General features: G+C 35.3%; 2 protein-coding genes across 2 annotated transcripts in view; one reads left to right on the top strand and one right to left on the bottom strand.

Annotated features, from left to right (window-relative positions):
* The first annotated feature begins 4,023 nt into the window (after window positions 1-4,023).
* Window positions 4,024-7,568, top strand: LOC21397716 (glutaredoxin-C1). Its single transcript, XM_010104224.2, has 4 exons — window positions 4,024-4,380; window positions 4,690-4,778; window positions 5,236-5,334; window positions 7,299-7,568. Exons 1-4 carry the CDS (start codon window positions 4,277-4,279, stop codon window positions 7,382-7,384), a joined length of 378 nt encoding a protein of 125 aa, XP_010102526.1. The 5' UTR covers window positions 4,024-4,276; the 3' UTR covers window positions 7,385-7,568.
* Window positions 7,569-9,161: 1,593 nt separating this feature from the next.
* The window catches only part of LOC21397715 (LRR receptor-like serine/threonine-protein kinase GSO1), a gene marked incomplete at its 5' end in the record, with an annotated part of 3,073 nt that continues 822 nt past the window's right edge, over window positions 9,162-11,412 (bottom strand). The window contains one exon of the mRNA XM_024169565.1: window positions 9,162-11,412. This exon is cut by the window's right edge and continues 822 nt beyond it. Coding sequence (XP_024025333.1) covers window positions 9,196-11,412 — 2,217 coding nt within the window.

Raw genomic sequence — 11,412 nt, 5'->3', positions numbered from 1 at the left:
CCAAATTAACATATACAAACTCTAATGATAAATCTTAGATAAATTTACTAAGTTACCATCACTTTTTTTAAGAACCGTACAAATTTTAATAGTAAATTCTGAATATACACGGAGAGAGAATAAAGAATAGAAGATCAAGAACAAAAGAGAAAAACTAACAAGAAAAGGGTAAAATTAAAAAATGAAAAATTTAAAATTCGAAATGGCCTATTGATTTCAATACATTAGTAAATTGGCTATTTCTTCCATAAGTATTTCGTACAGTTTTCCCATATATATAAACAGGCCTTAGCTAATTTCGGTCCGTCATCCACGTGGCAAGCTAGGAAGGAAGCGTGAGGTTTCATCCTGTTTTGGCCGGCTTTTAATAGACCGGCAATGGACTGTAATAGGTGCACCTCTGGTGTGCTTTGAGGTCATAAGACATTAGTTTTTTTTTTTTTTTTTTTTTTTTTTAACTTGTTCCATTTGAAATTGTGAAGAAAAAAATACCCCAAATTTAAAATATCATAACTTTTTTTTTAAAACTTCAATTGAGATAAATTGTTCTTCCTACGCATTCAAATAAAAAATCAAGATCTATATAGCCTAGATAATTTTTGCATGAACATTGTTGACGGTGATTTCTCGTCAACAAAAACAGGCCGGGTTATCTCCGGATTTCCCGTTAGATTACCGGCCTTAGCTTTGAATGTGTGTGAGAATTTGTTGGAGGGATGTATTGTGCGTAAATAAAAGATATGCACAAATAACGAACACAAGGGATTTTATAGTGGTTCACTCTATAAAATTAGAGCTACATCCACTGTGGTTGTATATTTCTTTTGAGATGATTACAATTTACATCAATTGTTCTTTCCTTCTCTTGGATCTTCACCGTTTTCCTGTATGGGGTCTTGCCCTTTTTATATTGGGAGCTTCCTTCGCTGGGTTGATTTCCTTTGTAGATAGAAGTACTCAAGTGTTCTCCCTTTTTAGGCCCATTCGTAGCCCACTAATCACTTGGAGTACTGTTCACTCAGTCAATTAGTCTTCTATTACGGCTCTGTACGTTCCTGTAACCCTTTTCTGTTCCCTGTGGGGCGGTTTAAGGGTCCGCAATGAATGCCTGCCTTGCAGTCATCCCCCACTTTTGTACGTAATTTGCCACGTCAGACCTTTCCCCAAAGAGCATTCCCCTCGTCGCCAGTGTTGCTTAACCCAACTGTCCTTCTTGGCTGTTGGTTCCACCGTCGAGGGATTTCTATGTCCTAAGGTCGACGGTACGGACTGTCGACGCCAGGAGGAATCGACGCCCTAAGTTAGACTTTTCACTTAGGTTCTTTATAACGGAATCGGAGGGAGCCCCAGGCGTCGAGGGTTGTTGCTTTGCGGGGAGTAGTTAAGGCTACGTGTCATATTATTATTCTTCCACGTGTCCTTCACATTTTTCTACACAACAAACATCAAGTTTCTATAAGATTTGTTAGAAAACATTAATTTTTTAAATGATTATATTCAACACTCTATATTCAAACACGTATTCAGATTCGCCCTTCGAATTATAAATTCTCTGCATATCCAAATGATGCTTCGGACTATAGTTCAAATTACCTCAGTTCAAACAGTTTTTTAATCTAACCATCATCAAGACCGTACGCGGCATATTGTTTTTCAAAAATAAGCGTTCAGACCAAATACATAATTACGCATGTTTGAGCAATTTTACGCATCAAGTATATAATAGACCATACGCGATGTACTGCTCTTTACAAAATATCATTTTGTTATGAATTTGAAGTATAATTTATTTGTGTATTAAAATGATGGTCCGAACGCACGCCAATTCAAATAGTTGTTTTCTCTAGTAATTATTAAACCCTACATGACTTATGATAATCATCATATGCAACATATTGATATGCCATAAAAAGTTTTGTTTTTCAATTAGTTTACTATTATTGAATCCATTAAAAAAAATCAAACTTCAAAATTTTTTAACTTTTTTATTCCAATATTGATTAAGATGACTCTTTTTATTATGCATTCAGAGCGAAAATAGAAAAAAAAATCTCTCTCTATAAAGCCCATGAAAACCTACCATAACATGGATGCATTGTAAGATTTTTTAGAACATACCAAAGTTATTTTAAAGCTTAATGGTTTTCTAATAAATCTAACAAAACCTTAATGTCCATGATAGATTTTAGTAAGGAATATAGATATATTTACTTGTCTTTGTGCTTTGAATACATTGAAAGAAGAATCGTCTCAATTAGAGATGAAAAAAGGCTATAATATATTGAATCCTTGAGTTTTCATAAAGTAGAAGAGAGAGAAAAATATATTTTTTTAAAGTTGAAACGATTTGAATAGTTGAAATTTAGAAGGATGCAAATTTAAAATTAAGAAATTTAACTCCGTTTGAGTTGAGCTTCAAATCCGAATTTAGGCATCGTTCATTTTACTGATTTGAGTTTTCAGTTTTAGGTTTTTACAGTAAAAATCTCTCAGAAAATGTCACATCTAACTTTTTTTTGCTATAGTAAAAAGCTCTCAAAAAATGTCACATCTCAACTCGAATTGAAAACTCGAATCTGTGAAGTGAACGAGACATTAATGTCTTACTATACACTCATTTGGTTGTGGGCTTAATTCAGACTATACAAATTAATCTGAATTCTCAACACAAACAGGAGGATTGAAAATTCCGTTACAGTTTTTCAACGTAAAAAACTCTATAAATTTGTGTGGTTCATTGATTCTAACTATGGCGATTTAGATCATTTTGTTTTAAAATGTGAAATCTGAAAATTAGTATGGTTTATATAAGTTCGGACATGTAGTTAAAATTATAAATTTAAAAAGTGAATAAAATCTAAATATGTTTTTTGATGTGTTAAAAATATAAATTTGATAGAGAATATGTTTGAAAAGAGAAAACCTGAAATGAGAAATAATTTACACTGTAGAAAATGGTTTTGATTTTATGAATTTAAGTAATGGTTTTCAAATTGAAATTCTAGCTTCATTTGGTTAATATATGTGAATTCTTACCGTTTAAATGATTTGATATGAACAAACATTAATGAAAATGATTAGAACTGCAATCGGAACAGTCATTTGGATATGTAGATTGATTTGTTAGGAATGTTATATTCATAATAAAATGAGAATCTATGTTTAGATAGAGCGTTTTAAAATAATTATTTAAAAATTTAGTGGTAGCACATAAATCTTAAAAAAATTTGATTTTCATGCTAGAATTTACATAAGCTATATGGATGTTGGTTCATTTTTTCGCTCCAAACACATAGGTAGAAGAATTAGGGCAATCGCAATTGAAACAAAGAAGTTATAATATCTTAAAGCATGAGTTTTTATAAAGGTAAAAGGAAAAGAAAACACAAACATCAAACAAATATGTGTTACTAGGTAAAAAACTAAGCATTACAGTCATTCGACTAGATGTTACAACCAATTTTATAACCTATTTCTACATAATATAAAAAAAATACATATGGAATTCGCTATTCAACTTTTCATCGTCTATTCCGCACCATTTTAGGCCACAATAAAAGTTTTTTTTCGAGTATTTTGTACACTTGCCCCTAAACTTAATGAGTTTTAGCAGTTTACTTTATAAACTTCTAATTTTGATAATTTACTCCTTCAACTTACAAAATATTACAATGTATCTTATGTTACCAATTTTGTTTTATTTTTGTTAAATTTAAGGGATTGAGAGTTAATAAATTGTTTCTTTTTTTGGGTGAAATTGAGAGCTTTCTGTTATAATTTGAATTAGAATGTTGAAATTTTCATTGAAAGTGTTTTTTCGCATCCAATTTAACACAATCATTGTTAAAATGAGATTTGTTCTAACAATTTTTCAAATTGTGGAGATCATTTGTAAAATTATATGTTCAAGGGTAAATTGCTAAAGTCCTGTAAGTTTAGGAGTAAATGTGTAAAATACTTTTTTTTTTTTTTTTGATAATTAGAGAATCTGGCACCCAGGTTTTCATAACATTGCGTTTGATTCCTTGTCTGGTGCCTGTGCCACCAAGCAGTGCTCCATTTCCTACACCTGTGTTTGTCTCTCTCTCTCTTCCGGAGAAGCACCCAATAAGGTCCTTGCAGCACCTGGCCTAATCTCTCTCTCCCCTCTCTCTCTTCCGGAGAAGCACCCAATAAGGTCCTTGCAGCACCTGGTCTAATCTCTCTCTCTCCTCTTTCTCTTTCTCTCTCTAAGCCCAAATAAGTATTATATTATTATATAAAAAAAAAAAGAAAAATGGGATCGGTGCTGGGCATAAACAGAAAGAGCAAGGAAGAGCTTAAAATGGCGCTCAACAAGGTCAAGCAGATTGTCTCCTCTCACCCCGTCGTTGTCTTCAGGTCTCTCTCCCTTTCTGTCTTTCCAGTATTAACCACAAAGCTTCCTTTTTTATTATTCATTGTTTATTTTCCGAACATTCAATTTTACTTCAGTTTGTAAGAGACTAACACTAACCCAGATCATCAAATACTATATTCCGCTAAATCCTTGAAGCAGGAATAAAAAAAAAGTCCTCAACTTTGCCTTTTAAATCGGTCTTGCTTTCGTTTTTAATTGCCACATTTGTTTTTTTAGTTCTGACCTTACTGGTGATTTTGGTTTTTTTTTTTTTTTTTTTTTGGTTTGTTTTAATTATGAATTACTGGCAGTAAAACTTATTGTGGGTACTGTACGAGGGTGAAGAATTTATTGACACAACTTGGAGCGGCTTTCAAAGTCATTGAACTGGACGAGGAAAGTATGTGCTCTTATCTTAGCTATGTTGTTTTTTTGTCGTTTCCTGTCTCTTATCAGACTGTTTTGTCTTCCTAATTTCCTTCCGTCTGCAAAACCAAAAATAAAATAAAATAAAATAACTTTGATGTGACTTATCGGTGCTTGGAAGAGGTTTTCAAGTCTAACACCTCGCTCATCAATTTTAATTTCACTGCAATTAAAAATTTAAAAATTATATCTAATTTTTTTTATTATAATAAAAAAATTTTACATAAAATTATATTTTAATTTAAATTTAAAATTCGAATCAAGCCTAAAACTTTAGGCCAGTAAGCTTTTTAATAGAACTTGAGAATTTTTTCTCGTGTCTATCGAGTCATTTGATTGTATGTATGTATAATGGTATATAATTTCCACTGTTTTATGACCTCCTTTGAGCAACCAACAATGTATAAGCAAATGTTTGTCTATTGGCGAAGGTGATGGAGGTGACATGCAAGCAGCTCTAGCAGAGTGGACTGGCCGAAGGACTGTCCCCAATGTCTTCATAGCAGGAAAAAACATTGGTGGCTGCGATTGTAAGCCCATTACTTTCATTTAGCCTAGTTCAGTTTATAAATTCAAGTTGGGATGGATATGATTTTTTATATGAGTTTTTAGCTGTAATAAAACTGAAATTAAAAACTCGAATCGGTGAAATGAATGAGGCCTTATTCTTTTACGTAGGGGTGTAATTCGGCCGGGTAGGCTCGGGTTGGGCCGAGCTGCACACGGTAGGTTGAGGAAACTTTGAGCCGCAGTACCCTCCTAGGCCTACAAACCTGTAACCTTTTGGGTAACCTCAGGTAGGCTCAGGTTACTCGAGTTAGTCGGGTGACAGACAAATAAACATCAACCAAAAAGACAACCCACTTAGTAATGAATAACGTCAACAAAACAAAGATACCTGAGAGGAGCAATTCAAGCTTATTTGAGATTAAATACGTAATTTGGATCCAGTAAAACCCAAAAGGGGAAAACTAAAGGGGAAAAAAATGAAGAATCAAGCATGTACAGAGAAACCTAAGTGCAGAAAATCAGATTCGGAGACTAAAAACTAAAAGCAATAAATTGATGTGCAAAAAGGGAAAAGCATAAATAAGGAAGGAATTTCCAGCGAAACTTTTGGGGATGGATTTTAGGACAAGAAGTTTTGACCTCGAATTGAGAAGAGAAAGGAGTAGTGGTGGAATGGCTCTTCACTGGAGTGTCCATGGCCGAATACAAAGCTCTAATTCAGTACTCTTGCACCACTTCATCCACATTCTCTCTCTTCGTTCTCTCTCTCTCTTTCTCACACTTTCTCACTGCTCTGACTCTTTTTTCCTTTTTTGTTTTAACACTTAGTGTGTTTTTCGGCCAGGTAGGGTTACACGGGGTAAATGGAGCCTGGCCCGCGACCTTACCCGCCCATTGCAGGTTGGGTCAATTTTAAACCGAAAAAAAAAAAAAAAAAACAAACAAACAAACAAACTATAATTTCGGGTAGGGTTGGGTAGGCCGGGTTAATCGGGTTTGGGGTGATTTCTTACCCCCCTACTTTTACGTTTAGTCATCTTTCTACTCCTTTGCTTTGTTAATTCGAATCGTGTGGTTTTGAATTTTTAGGTTTGAACCAAAAGTTCTGAACCTGTTTAGGTTTTTTCTGGTTCAAGCTAGTGTAAAGTTTAAACAAGAAATAAAACATCACATTAGAGAATAAAAGTTTGAAATAGTCTTTGGTTAGTGCGAAAATTACTTAGATATAGACCCATGGTTTTAAACCAGAAATACTATAAGCAAATAGGTTTAAACCCATAAAAAGTTAACGGGGTTAAGTTCTCCAAAACCCATAATTTTGGGCTCACACGGGTTCTCATCCAGGTCAAAACTTTTAACAACCAAACATGGATTGTAAACCGGATCACTATCTCTTCTCAGTGCAGTCCAATTTCAGCTGTTAAGTTTCTTTGTTTTGCTGTGGTTTATATTTTGCCGGTAAGTCTCTTTCTTTTGCTGGTTTGAACCTAAGTTAAAACCTTTATACATCTTTTCTCTTACAAAAGAGTTATAATTTGGGACTTTCTCTGATAATGTAAAATTAGACTACTCATAATCCCTTACTTTTTAACCGTCAGATCTGTATCAGAATCTATTTGTTTTACGTAGTCTTTTAATATAATCTGATTTTGATCAGATTTCAATAGTTAAAAATTGAGACTATTAGTAGAGCGGACTACCGAATAAACTCTCAATTTATAATTTTTGTTCAGACAAACGGGCACAATTGAAACTTTTCAATGAAAACTTAATCCTTTTTTTCCCAACTGTTGGGATTGTTTCTTTGCACCATTTTTTTTTTTTTTGGGCCACAGCTGGGATCGTTTCTTTCCATCGGCTGAATTTAAGCTTGACGCCTAACTTTTTGGGGATGCACCATAATTTTCATGCTTTCTTTTTGCACCATAATTGTTCTGCCAAATACTCATTTAAACCTTTTTTTTTTCTTTTTAAATCATTGCAGCGGTTTTGGAGTTGCACCAGTCTGGTCAGCTTTTGCCCCTTCTCACAAATGCTGGTGCCATTGCCAATGACTCTGCTCAGCTGTGAACCGCATAATATAAGCCACCAGAAACTAAAAGGGCAATATTATGTGTAGCTCTTGTGTTAAATCTGTATGATGATGGTTATAAAGGCACTGTGTACACGCTCTCTATCAGCAAAATAAATGTATAGATACTTGTAATGTTGTGTGTTTGAATGATATGAAAAAATACCCATGATCATATCTCTACTTTTCTGTCTGCTGCATGTTTCAATCGTAACTTTTTGAGGACACATGTGGAAGAAAGTATACTCTTTAATGGGACAGTTCATAAGTCTCCATTACTTGACGAGTCTGACAAGTCTTGAGAATGTTTTCTTAGGTGAGAGTCGAATTCATAGTATAGCCTGGTCAAGGTTTTTTTTTTTTTTTTCCCCCCCATTTTTTATGGTTTTTTTTTTCTGCACAAAAAAATGAAAAAAAAAGGATCATGGTACCCCATTCCTTAGGTTTATAGTATAAATTAGGGGCCTATTAATGAAAAATGAAAGAATGGGTTCAGTTTTGCATCCCAAAGATTACAAGCTTAACAATGCACTTCTACTTAAGAATAAGTAAAGCTTTACTCCCAACAAAAAAGAAGCTTAAAAACGCACAATCTATTAATTGGGTAAGGACCTTAAAAGTCGCACAACTTATTGACGGGATAAAGTATTGAACCTTGAATTTAAGGTGGATTAAAAATAAAAAATAAAAAATAAAAAAAAACATTTTGGGTGGATTGGAAAAAAGAAAAAGATTTTTTTAACCATTGCACCATCTCATTTGTAATAATTTTGATTATAGCTTATTTCATGATGTCTCCGTTAGATAAGCTGTATTGGATTGTTATATCCAAGTAGAGCTTTGTTAAATATAAAATAAATGTTATTGCCAAGTTATTTTCGCCTTTAGCAAAAAGGCAAGATATTGCCATCTGACCATGCAATTGGTTACTTGAAATTTTATGGATCTCTTGTTCCTTTTACAATGATAACGGATTCTTTTTTGTATTGATAATAAAACCAGTACTGTCACTTTCTCTACTTGAAATCTATAATATAAAAAACTACTTAGAAAGTGGACTATAATCTTTCTTTACTTGAAATCTTAATATAAAAACTACTTAAAAAGTGACTTTAATTGTAAGTGTTGGATCAAACCATACAAGTATATTTGGAGAAATGACCAACTGTTGAGCCCTCACCTACAAATGGAACGTCTTATCAAATTTTAATAATAAACACTTTCAAAGAAACTTGTGGTAGAATCAGAAAAATAAATTATCAATAATTTTTTATTTTTAACCGTTAGATATGTATAAAAAATTATTTATTCTGCGTACCTTTTTAGTCTGATGTAATTTTGATTAGACTCAACAGTTAAAAATATACCCTGTCGGTAGGAATGTTCTACCGGAGAAACTCCCACTTTCGGAGTTTACCCTCTTTTTATCTTAGTTCACTTGTATATTCCACATTTATCTTAGATCTAATCTGAAAGCGTGGGTGATCTGATATTTATGTGGTGGGCCCATGACTGTCTTCATACCGACTTGTCAAGCACTAGCAATACATGGGAATCACATATAGGTAATCTTGATCAAAATTTTCTCATAATTTCTTTGCAGTACTCATGGGAAAGAAGTTTTTAAATAGACAGTGTCCAATGAGAATAATATCACGTTCTGATCATTCATTATAAGCCTCTTACTAACAAGGTTTATCTACAAACAACAGTTTACAAATTAAGAAAGGAGTAAAACCAATACAGTATACAAGATCAAAAGCAGAAACCCAAATGAAAGAAGAAGAAAAGAAAAAAGAATTTTTATAGTTCAAACTAAGGTCTTTTCCATGGAATCTTGATCCATTTTGAGATTGAAAATACATGACGTTGTGGTGGTAGTAGGACTTTCCTTATCTTGTGGTGAAGGAACCAACGCCAAAGAATCCACTTTCCAATACTCACCAACATTAATCCTCCATTTTTCCTCAACAAATCCCCATCTCTTCTTCTCTTCTCTGATCTTATTCTCGTGATCAAACCCCGCATTGGCATCCAAGTTTGAGATTGATACTTGTCTTCTCCATTTGCACCAAATTCTCAGCATGGCATAAATCATCACCAAGCATATGACTGTGGATGTTGACACAATGGCCATTATTATCCCTATCACCGCCGCATTGGAAAGGCGCCTTTTCGATTGCCCCTCAGATTCCGGACATGCCACTAATGGTGGGCCACAGAGTTCCTGATCATTTCCCATGAAGGAGCTGAGTGGGAATGCGGAAAATGTTGTGGGAATTTGTCCTCTCAGATGATTGCTTGACAGGTTCAACATGTGCAGGCTGGTCAGTTTCCCGAGTGAGGAAGGAATTTCCCCTTGGAGCTGATTAGAGGACAGATTTAGCCTCTCCAACTTCATTAAGTTTCCAAGAGATGTTGGAATTTCACCAGATAAGAAGTTTTTGCTCAGGTCCAAGATTACTTGTAACTCACTCAACCCCCCTAACTCAGCTGGTATAAAACCTGTCAAGAAGTTCTCTGAGAGCCTCAGTTCATAGAGCTTCATGCAGTGCTGGATTGTCTCCGGGATTGGTCCTGAGAAGTTGTTTCTTTGAAGGTTAAGAACATTGAGAGAAGTGAGGTTTCCAATCTCTTGTGGGATAGTGCTAGAAAGGTTGTTGCTGTGGAGGGAAAGCTTGAGTAGTTTCGAGCAGTTTCCGAGCTCTGCAGGCATTTTTCCATGGAAGTTATTGGACGAAAAATCCAGCTCACCAAGCTGTTGTAACCCACCTAACCATGGCTGCATTGTGCCCGTGAGTTGGTTATTGTTGAGCAAAAAGTGCTCAAGCTTTGTACAGTTTGATAGTTGAGCTGGAACTTCTCCTACCAAGTTATTGTATGAGAGGTCAAGGAAATTGAGCTCTGTGAGTTGGGAAAACTCAGAAGAAATGCTGCCATTAAGGCGATTGTATGCAAGGCGCAGACGGCGGAAATTTCTTGATGTGGCTAGCGTAGGCGGAAGAGGGCCTGAGAAGCTGTTGTTTGTTAAGTCCAAAGCAGTGAGAGAGTTTGAACCAGTGAGAGGAAATATGCTTCCTGTGAATCTGTTATGAGAAAAATTAATGATTTTGAGGTTTTTGAGAAGGAAAAGAGATTGGGGAAGAGGGCCTTCAAAGGAGTTGTTGTAGAGAGTGATGGTGCTCAGTTCCGAGAGGAATCTGAATGTGGGTGGCAATGAACCTGACAGCTTGTTATCAGCCAGGACCAAGAACTGAAGCCCTCTGCAGTACCCCAAGCTCGGCGGGATGGGACCGGACAAGTCATTTTGCCTGAGTTGAAGCAGAACAAGATTCTTGAGCTTCCCAATTGTGTCAGGAATGGACCCTGTGAAATGGTTCCCAAAGAAATCAATTTCTGTTAAGCTTGAGCTGTTTGTTAGCTCTCTTGGGATGTGTCCTGACATCTGGTTATCGTAAAGGTAAATGATTCTTAGCCTCTGCAGCTTCCCAATCTCCGCTGGGATTCTGCCTGTGATCATGTTGCCAAACAGATAAAGATTTTCTAAGTTGCTCAAGGATCCGATTTCGAGCGGTAGAGTTCCAGTAAAGCTGTTGTTGTTAAGCGCCAAATCGGTTAAGTTGGCTAATTTTTCCAAGGAAGGTGGTAATTCTCCACTAAATCTATTATCTGAAAGGTCCAATTGTTGGAGTGATGAGCAGCTTAGTAGCTCCAAAGGAAATTTCCCCAAAAGCTCATTTCGGGCAAGAAGAAGCTCTTGCAGATTCAAATCTCCGAGGCAGAAGTTGCTCGGAATGCTGCCATTCAATGCATTATCAGAGAGAACCAAGGATGTGAGATTCTTTAGCTGAGTGTTGAGAAGAGAAATGGTTCCTGAAAGCCTGTTTCTTGACAAGTCAAGAACCTCAAGCTGAGATAACTTGTTAAGCTCTGAAGGAATGTTGCCACTCAATCCGTTTCCGAGAAAGTTTAAGTACTTCAAATTCTGCAGGCCACTAAGTGAGGCAGGAATTGATCCAGAAAGAGT

Source organism: Morus notabilis, unplaced genomic scaffold (genome assembly GCF_000414095.1).
Source record: "Morus notabilis unplaced genomic scaffold, ASM41409v2 Scaffold125, whole genome shotgun sequence".
Taxonomy (NCBI): Eukaryota; Viridiplantae; Streptophyta; class Magnoliopsida; order Rosales; family Moraceae; genus Morus; species Morus notabilis.
This window is presented reverse-complemented; position numbering and strand designations above follow the sequence as displayed.